This window comes from Aureococcus anophagefferens, assembly GCF_000186865.1.
Source record: "Aureococcus anophagefferens unplaced genomic scaffold AURANscaffold_6, whole genome shotgun sequence".
NCBI lineage: Eukaryota > Pelagophyceae > Pelagomonadales > Pelagomonadaceae > Aureococcus > Aureococcus anophagefferens.
In genome coordinates this window covers 958100-967165 of record NW_008705566.1, presented here as the reverse complement: position 1 = coordinate 967165, position 9066 = coordinate 958100, and the positions used below count along the sequence as shown (strand labels likewise).

The following is a 9066-nucleotide window of genomic DNA, read 5'->3' as shown; positions in this document are numbered from 1 at the left end:
GTTCGTCCCGAAGACGAACGCGCGGAACCGGAGCTCGAGGGAGAGCATCGCGACGAACATGAAGAGCACCGCGAAGAAGATGAAGGAGATGCCGATGGCCGCCTGGGCCGAGAAGTCGATGACCAGGGGCAGCGTCGACATCATGCCGCAGAGGAAGCAGATGAAGTTCGTGAGGGACGTGAGCAGGATCGACGGGCCGATCTGCCCGAGGTGGCGGCCCATGACCGCGTGGAGGTCATGCAGGTCGTCGTACTCGAGGTTGATGTTGCACGCGAGCACGAACATGTCGTCGACGCCGAGCCCCATGAGGAGGAAGGGCAGCACCTTCGACGACGTCGCGTTGAACTTGACGCCCATGAGCGCGGAGAGGCCGAGGCCGCCCGCGACGGCGACGGCGACGAGCGCGACGCCCAAAAGCCCGTTGAACATCTTGAACGTCTTGAGCTTGGGGAACTCCGTGAAGATCATGGTCGAGTAGGCGAAGAGCAGGAGGTAGCCCACGAGCACGGGCACGAAGGAGCCCTTCGTGAGCTCCTCGTAGGCCTTGTCGAGCGTGTTGTACTCGTTGTACGCGCCCATCTTGATGTGCTTGTCCTGGTCCGGCACGAAGGCCTCGTCCCAGACCTTGGACATGGCGTCCAGACCCGCCTCGGCCTCGCCCTCCGTGATGCCCAGGAACTGCAAATCGTGCTTCTGCCCGAAGTCCGAGTTCTGGTCCGCCCACTTGGCGGCCGCGTCGAGGTCGCCCGCGGTGTTCTCGCGGCCCTCGATGAACATGATGGTCTGGATGGCGCCGGCGGACTTGATGCGGCCCGACGGCGTCGTGCGCTTGTTGAGCACGACGTACTCGTTCGTGAACTCGAGCGACGGCACGGCCGTCCAGGCCGGGCACGAGTCCTCCGCGAGCCGCCGCACGTCCGCGTCCGTCGCGACGTCGACCTGCCACGTCTTCGGGTCGACGTTGATGAAGAGGAAGTCGCGCGTGAAGTTGGCCACGAGGTTCATCGTGTAGGCGCGGTTCTCCGCGAGCGACGCCCGGAACCGCGCGAAGCGCCGCGCGCAGTCGGCGAACGAAGTCTCGTTGATGCGCTCCGGCAGGAACTCGTCGGGGTCGGCGTAGATCGTGTAGTTCTCGAAGATGCCGCACTCCGTCAGGTTGTGGTAGCTCGAGTTGTAGAAGTCGTTCTTGAGGTGGTTCGCCTTGCACGTACTGTCGCACTGGTTCGGGTAGCGCTCACCCTCGTAGCCCGTGGAGTTGGCCTCGCTGTAGAGCGTGTCGCACCAGCCCGAGAGGCGGGCGAACTCGCAGCGGTCGTAGCAGCGCACGTCGTCGGGGTCCTCGAACTTGACCTCGACGTTGGAGAGGAAGTCGTCCTGGAGGAACATCGTGAAGTTGAAGTCGGGGTTGAGGCCGCACGTGAGCGGGCCGACCTGGAATTCGAGCTCGCCGGGCTCGTCCTCGGCGACCGTCGGCGGGTAGGACAGGGTCGGGCTCGGCGTAAAGTTCCCGAAGGTCGGCGCGTAGGTCGGGAACCGCGTGGGTTGGCGCGACGGCGCCGGCGTCGTCGGGCCGGGCGTCGGCCGCCGCGTGGGCGCGTGGGCGACCGTGGGCCGGGGCGTCGGCTCGTAGGAGGGCGCGTAGGCCAAAGTCGGCGCGTAGGACGTGGGCATGGACGACGGCTCGAGGGAGAGCGTCGGCGACGGCGTCGTGCGATTGAGGGTCTCGAAGAAGTCCGTGACGACGCACGTCTGGTACTCGACGAGCGCGCCGACGAGGTCGGCGATCCAGGAGAAGCTCGGGTCCTCGATGCGGTTCCCCTCGTCCTCCTGCGTCGGCACCGCGGTCACGCTCGGCGGCGAGCTGCCCGTGGGCGCGTACGTCGGCCGGAACGTCGACGTGGGCTCGTAGCTGAACTGGGGCGTCGGGAGGCTCGTCGGGAGCGCCGTGGGCTCGTAGGTCGGGTGCACGGTCGGGTGCGTCGGCGCGTAGGACGACGACGTCGGCCAGTAGGTCGCCGTCGGCCGCGCGGACGGCATCGTCGGCGCGAGCGAGGGGACGACGGTGGGGACGTAGGACGGGACGTTCGTGGGCGCGTAGGACGGCCCCGACGGCTTCGGCGAGTCCGTGGGGCGCCACGTCGCCGTGGGCGCGAGCACGGGCTCCGCCGACGGCGGCTCCGTGGGCCGCACGGTCGGGCACTGGGAGGGCTCGTACGTCGGGCGCAGCGTCGTCGGCTCGAGCGTCGGGCACCGCGTGGGCGTCGCGGAGAACGTGTGGGCCATGGACGGCTTCTTGGACTTCGTGGGCACGACGGTGGGCGCGTAGGACGGCACGACCGTGGGCGGGTAGGTGGGCATGTAGGTGGGCGCGTAGGTTTTGCGCACGGGCGCGGACGTCGGGAGCTCCGCGCGGCTCGCGGCGTAGAACTGGCCCGCGAAGGCGTCGAGCGGGAGCGGCGCGTCGTCGTCGTCGGCGTTGGTGAAGTTGAACTGGCACGTCGCGTTGTCCTGCTGGCACTCGAACTCGCAGCCCGTGAAGTTGTTCGCCGTGTCCTTGAGGTAGACGCACCAGCCGACGTCGTCCGCGAAGACGCAGGGGTAGTTGAGGATGGGCTCCGGCAGGGGCGAGTCCGGGTAGAACATGCCCCGCGTGCTCAGCGCCTGGTCGTAGAGGTAGAAGAGGTAGAAGTCCAGCGCCTTCTGGAGCGCGACGTACTCGGGCCGGTCCGGCGCGTCCGGGTCGAGGAACTTGCGGCACTCGACCCAGCCCGGGTTCTGGCCGTAGCCCAGGGTGTTGAGCCCCGGCAGGCCCTGGAAGATCATGAAGCCCGTGTAGGGCAGCAGCGTGAACGCGTTGAGGCTCACGGTGATCTCCGGCAGCGACGGCAGCTTGCCGTAGACGCACATGCTGTAGGGGTTGACCTTGACCTTGTCGAGCTCCGGGTCCCACTTGCGCAGCATGCGCGTGACGATGTCGTTCAAGTCGAGGCCGAAGAAGCCGCCGAAGATGAACTCGCCGAAGGACTCGTTGATCGCCGGCGGGTTGATCGGCGTCTCCGTCCACGTCGTCCACGCCCAGTCGCCCTCCTGGAAGCAGTCGAGGAAGGACCAGTAGAGCGGCGGCAGGCGCACGTAGCGCGCGTAGTTGCGCAGCACGTCGTACATCTCGAAGTCGTAGCCGCGGACCGTCGAGCCCGCGTTCAGCACCGTGTCCTGGACGACGCGCGCGAGCTCGAGCATGTGGCTCCGCTGGAGCACGTCGCCGTTGGCCCAGTGGCCCCGGTCCGTGTAGATGCTCCGCAGCTGGTACTCGCGCTTGTCCGCGTCCCAGTGGTCCTCGAGGTAGACCATCTCGTCGAAGCGGTCCGTGCCCTCGCGGACGTAGAGCCGGCTCGGCCGCGTCTCCGTCTTCGCGGACGTCACGAGGCCCGACGCGCAGAGCAGCATCGTCGTCATGCCCACCAACAGCACGAGCTCCGCGTGGCGGCTGCAGAAGCCGCCGACGGCGTCGAAGAACGTCGTCGGCGTCTGGAGCGCGGCCCAGACGCGTTTCGGCGTGCCCGCGACGTAGGCCAGCGTGGCCTTGAGGGGCTTCCTGAACACGTAGGCGTAGAGGAAGTAGCAGATCGTGACGACGCCCAGGAGCCCGCCGAAGAAGCGGAACGCGTCGAAGCCCGTCGCCGTCTCGCCCGGCCAGTCGTCGTCCGTCGCGTCGTCGCCGGGGACGTAGGGCAGCGTCGGCGCCTCGCTCGTCGGCGCGGGCCAGGGCGCCGAGCTCGGCGGCGGCGTGCCCCGGAGCGTCGGCGCCGGCGAGTTCGACGGCGCGGCGCTGTACGTCGGCGCGGGCACGGGCGCGAAGCTGTACGTCGGCGCCTGCACGGGCGCGTCCGTCGCCGGGCAGGCGCCGAGGATCTGCACGCCGCCGCCGAAGCCCAGGTAGGACCAGGCGTGGCACGTGTTCATGGGCTCGCCGACCATGTCGATGAAGCAGATGCCCGTGCACGTCCCGCTGAGGCAGACCTTGAGCCGGAACGTCGCCGCGTCGCAGTCGAAGGCGTAGTCGCTCGACAGCTCGCCGACGCCCTCGACCTCGCCGAGGCTCGCGCAGCCGGCCCCGCTGAAGACGTCCGGCAGCGGCGACGCCCCGACGACGTCGCTGCAGTCGCCCTCCCTACGGTGCGTGGTTTGTTTTGGGGAGGGTGCTTGGGGGGCGGGGGACGCGGCGTCGCGCGAGTGCATCGCGAGGGAGGTCGTCGACGGGAGGTCCGAGACGTTCATGCCCGGCGGGGTCGCCATGGCGCCCGCGCGCGGGTCGCACCGCGCTGTTGGGAGTCTGGGGGTGTGGAATGGTGGGAGCTCCTGCTGCGCTGGATGTGTTGGCGTTTCATCGCGATCTTGAGGTATCTACTTGCAAACGGCACACCAACCATTGCCATTGGATCCTAGGTTGAAGAATCGCTGCGAAATGGTGGCATCCAAACTCGTGCTGCTCGGGCTGCTGTCCGCGACGTCGGCGCGGGGTGATGAGTGCGCCGGCGCCTGCTACGGCTGCCGCTTCCAGCAAAGCGCGGTCTGCGTGAATTCGTCGTGGGTGAATGCCGGCAGCTGTGTACACCGCCAGCGTCCTGCGGCCGTCACGATTTTCGAGAGACTTTGACCGGGAAAACGATGAAAGATCGTCACCGACGTGCTTGGTAGGTCACCGCCGTCGGTGGCCAGGTGCCCATCGGCGTGCCGCCGCCGCCGACGCCCAAGCCGCCGCCGAACGCGTTGCTCCCGGCGCTGAAGCGCGGCCCCGTGCCCGACGGCGTCTACGCGCTGCCGGGCCTCGACGTTGGGCCCGACCTCGCCTTCGGACCGAACCACATGCTCGGCTTCTTCCGCGACACCAAGTGCAGCGAGATGTGCCCCGCCGGCGTCTTCGCGCCCGAAGCATGTCGACCCCGTCGCTCTCGGTAGGTGCCTGCGCGCGACGTACTACAACAGCTCGAAGATGAACTGCGATGCTCCGGGCGTCGTGAACTTCGTCGATTCGCCGATTTGGAGTATCCCGGACATCCCCTTCGACCAGTATCTCGACGAGACGAGCCAGATCTACTGCAAGGACGACCGCGTCGCGTGGGTGCGGAGCAACGAAGGGATCCAGTGCCTCGGCGCGCCCGCCGGCGACGGGACGATCGCGTCGTGCTCCGCGTGCCCCTGGCTCGCCGTCGGCTGGATCCCCGAGCCGGAGGCGCCGGGCTGCGGCGCGTCCGGGCCCTGCAAGGCCGGCGCGAGCTGCTGCCGCGACCCGACGGCGCCCGCGTCGTCGCCGCTCTGCGTCTCGGAGCCGGAGTGCCCGGTGGTCTACTCGCAGTGCTGCGCGACGGCGGGCTGCCCGATGCCCTTCGAGCGCGAGTGCGGCGCCAACGCGACGCGCGTCGTCTAGAGGAGGATGTAAGCACGATCCCGCTCCTAAACTCCCTGCGACGCGGATCTCGAGGACGCTGGCTCTTCTAGATCTCAAGGTAAACACAACCGCACTGTGTCGACGACCCAAAAAGTCCCCGCGACGTCAAGTTACGTGGGGAGCGCCGCGACGGCGGCGGGCGCGGCCGCGGCCGCGGCCGCGTTCGCGACGCGCGCCGCGGCGGCCGCGGCCGCGACGAGCTCGTCCCGGTGGTCGGCGAGGACGAGGAGGAGCGCCGGGATCGACGCGAGCAGAGCGCTCGCGAGGTCCGGCCCCGCGGCCCGCGGCGGCGGCGCCTCGGGCGGCGGCGGCGCGGCGCCGAAGACCGCGTGGCGCGCGCGGCGCCCCGCGTCGACGGCGAGCTTCGAGACGCGGCGGAGCGGGCTCAGGGAGACCTGGGGCGCGGCGGGCCGGTCGTAGAGCGGCGTGCCGACGCCCGTGCGCCGGGTCTCGACGTAGTTGGACCGGTAGTGGGGCGCGTCCGGCTTCGGCGGCGCGACGAGCGCCACGGTCTGCTGCGCCAGCGACCGCAACTTGCCACCGAGCTGGAAGCGGCGGTCGACCTCCGTCGCCGCGTCGGCGACGGCGGACCCCACGGACGCGGCGACGGCCGCCGTCTGCTGCTGCAGCGCGACGGGGTCGAAGCGGACGATCTCGCCCGCGACGCCCTCGAGCGCGGGGCCGTAGCGGCGGCTCAGCGACGCGCCCGCGCTCTTGGCCCAGAAGCCGCAGCGCGCGCCGAGGCCCAGCACGGCGGCGGCGCAGGCCCGCGCCCAGAGCACGCCGAGCCGGCGCGCGAGGTCGCCGCCCGCGAGCGACCCCCAGTCGTCGTCGTCGAGCCAGCCGCCGGCGCCCGGCGGCGGCGCCGGCTGCGTGAGCACGAGCAGCGCGCCGCCGACGGCGCCCGCGAGGCCGCCGAGCGTCGCCAGGCTGCTCAGCGCGCACCAGCCCACGACCGCGCCGCAGAGGCCGCAGCCGAAGAACGCCGACGTCGCGAGCGTCGTCGCCGTCCGGTTCGCGAGCGTCGACGCGATCTCGAAGTCGACGGGCCGCGGCGCCGCGCGCGACCGCGCCGGCGGACCGTCGTCGAGCAGGAAGGCGCTCTCGAGGGCCGACGCCGCGCCCTCGTTCTCGCTCAGGGCCTGGTCCGCCCAGGACCGCGGCGGCGCGGGCATCTCGATGGGGAGCGACGCCGCACCGCGGGGCGTCTTCGGGAGCGCGGTTCGGTGCGCGGCGCGGAGCGCCGACGCGAACGGGGTCTGCGCGAGGAGGGCGAAGCCGCAGAGGGCCCGTCGCGGCGTCATCCTGGACGTCCTTCTTCCGTGGTCCATCGTTGATTTCGGAACGTCCGTCACTACTTGAACCGTTGAAATGGGATAAAAACGGGTGTCCGGGCCAACGCGTCCGAGGCCTGGACTGCCACTTCGGGCCAGCGCCGAAAGAAGCCCAGTGGCTAGACGTGACAAAGACAAGCGTTCGATTTGGCACGAATGGTCGGCAGTTGCGCCGACTTCGGTGACAAAACCCCCGGCCGCTGGGCCCATGGGGCCGATTTGCGGCAGACGAGCTCGACAACCTCGTCGGCGCCGCCTTAGGCGCACGGCGTCCAGAGCCGCGCACCGCGCCAGCCATGGCACGCGCCTACCTCGCGGTGGACGTCGAGCTCGCGTCGGCGTTCCTGGCGGCCCAGGAGGACAAGGGCCTGCGCTGGCTCAAGGCCAAGGTCGAGGGCGAGGCCGTGCGCCTCGTGTCGTCCGGGCGCATGGGCGCCTCCATCGGCGCCGACTTCGACGCGCTGCAGGCCGACGCGAGCCTGGCCATCGACGAGCCGGCCTTCGTGCTCTTCAGCCGCGACGCCGAGGCGCTCGCGGCCGGCGCGGCGCGGTCGTGGCAGCTCGTGTGCTGGGTGCCCGACTCCGCGGCGCCGCGGCTGAAGATGATCTACAGCAGCTCGCGCGAGGACCTGAAGGGCAGCCTGGGCGGTGGCTTCTTCAGCAGCTTCAAGGACTACTGCGCCAACGACGGCGGCGACATGGCCTGGTCGCACGTGGCCGGCGCCGAGGCGGGCGGCGCGCCCGCGCCGCTCACGGACAAGGAGCTCTTCCTGAAGGAGGAGCAGAAGCTGGAGAAGGACACGCGGAGCAGCGTCGGCATGGCGTCCGTGCCCTTCCGCCTCGCCGACGACCTCGAGGCGGCGCTGCGGGCCTTCGTCGCGGGCGAGGCGGACTTCGTCGAGGCCGTCGTCGGCGACTGCGAGACGCTCAAGCTCGCGGCGCCGCACCAGACGCTCGGCGGCGCGGGCGACCTCAAGGACGCGCTCAGCGCCCTCGACGCGCCGCGCTTCCTGCTCGTGGCCAAGCCCAAGCCCGGCGGCGGCGCGGCGAAGCTCTTCGTCTACTACTGCCCCGAGTCCGCGCCCGTCAAGGCGAAGATGACCTACTCGACGGCCAAGGCGACCTTCGCCGACATCCTCGCGGGGCCCCTCGGCGTCGACCCGGAGAAGACCCTCGAGGTCCGCGACGCCGGCGACCTCCAGGCGGACGTCGACGCGGTCGTCGCGCCGCCGGCCGACGACCGCGCGATCAAGCACGCGGCCAACTCCAAGCCCAAGGGGCCCGGCCGCCGCTCGACGACGCGCGGCTCCGCGAAACTGAAGAAGTGGACGCCCGAGGGCTGACGCGTGTCGTTCTCGGCTAACACCACCTCTCGATGCCGAGGATGCCGGGCGCGCCGGCGTCAAAAGAGCCGGAAGCGAGCCCATTCAAACTCGACCATCACCAGGCCTCGTCGCGCCTTCGACGCCGTCAACGCGACCCGGGCGCCCCGTCGATTTGAAAGTCGTCGACGCTGTAAAAGCTCCTCCCATATGTCCACGCCGATGGACGTCGACGCGTCCCCCGGGACGATGGACGCGCGGCGCGAGCGCCAGGCGCTCCAGGCGCAGCGCCAGGAGGAGGAGCGCAAGCGCCTCGCGGCGGAGCGGTCGAAGAGCGACAAGGAGCTGAGCGCGCGCAAGGCGAAGAAGGTCGCCGAGTTCGAGCAGGCCGTCGAGGCGGCCAAGGGCGAGGTCGAGGCCGCGGCGACGCGGCGCGCGGCGGCCAAGGCGGAGCTCCGGCGCGTGAACGCCGCGCGGAGCAAGCTCGAGGCGGAGCTCAAGCGCGCGCTCGAGCGCGAGGGCAAGTCGCCCGCCGACGCCGCCGCCGCGGCGGCGGCGCCGGCGGCGGCGCTGGCGCCCCTCGCGCTCCCGGCCGCCGGCGGCCGCCTGCCGCTCGCACCGGAGCTCATGGCGCCGGCGCTCCTCGTCTGGGACGCGGCGCAGACCTTCCACAAGCAGCTGAAGCTGGCCTGCTTCTCCTTCGACGACTTCGCCTTCGCTGTCGCCTCCGAGTCCGTCGACTCCGTGCTGCTCATCGAGACCGTGCGGTCGATGCTCCGCCTCATCCTCGCCGAGGGCGCGATCGCCATCGAGGACGAGGACAAGATGGAGCGGAGCGACGACGAGGAGGAGGAGGAGGAGGAGTCGGAGGAGGAGTCCGAGGAGGGCGACGACGACGAGGAGGAGGAGTCCGAGGAGGACGACGACGACGAGTCGGAGGAGGACGAGGGCACGCCGCTGC

At 70.6% G+C, this 9066-nt stretch overlaps 1 protein-coding gene across 1 annotated transcript; it reads left to right on the top strand.

Annotated features, from left to right (window-relative positions):
• Positions 1-7079: 7079 nt before the first annotated feature.
• AURANDRAFT_63058 (expressed protein) lies at positions 7080-8126 on the top strand (the record flags this gene model as incomplete). The annotated part of the gene is made up of 1 exon (XM_009037627.1): positions 7080-8126. One exon carries the CDS (start codon positions 7080-7082, stop codon positions 8124-8126), a length of 1047 nt encoding a protein of 348 aa, XP_009035875.1.
• Between the last annotated feature and the right edge of the window lie 940 nt (positions 8127-9066).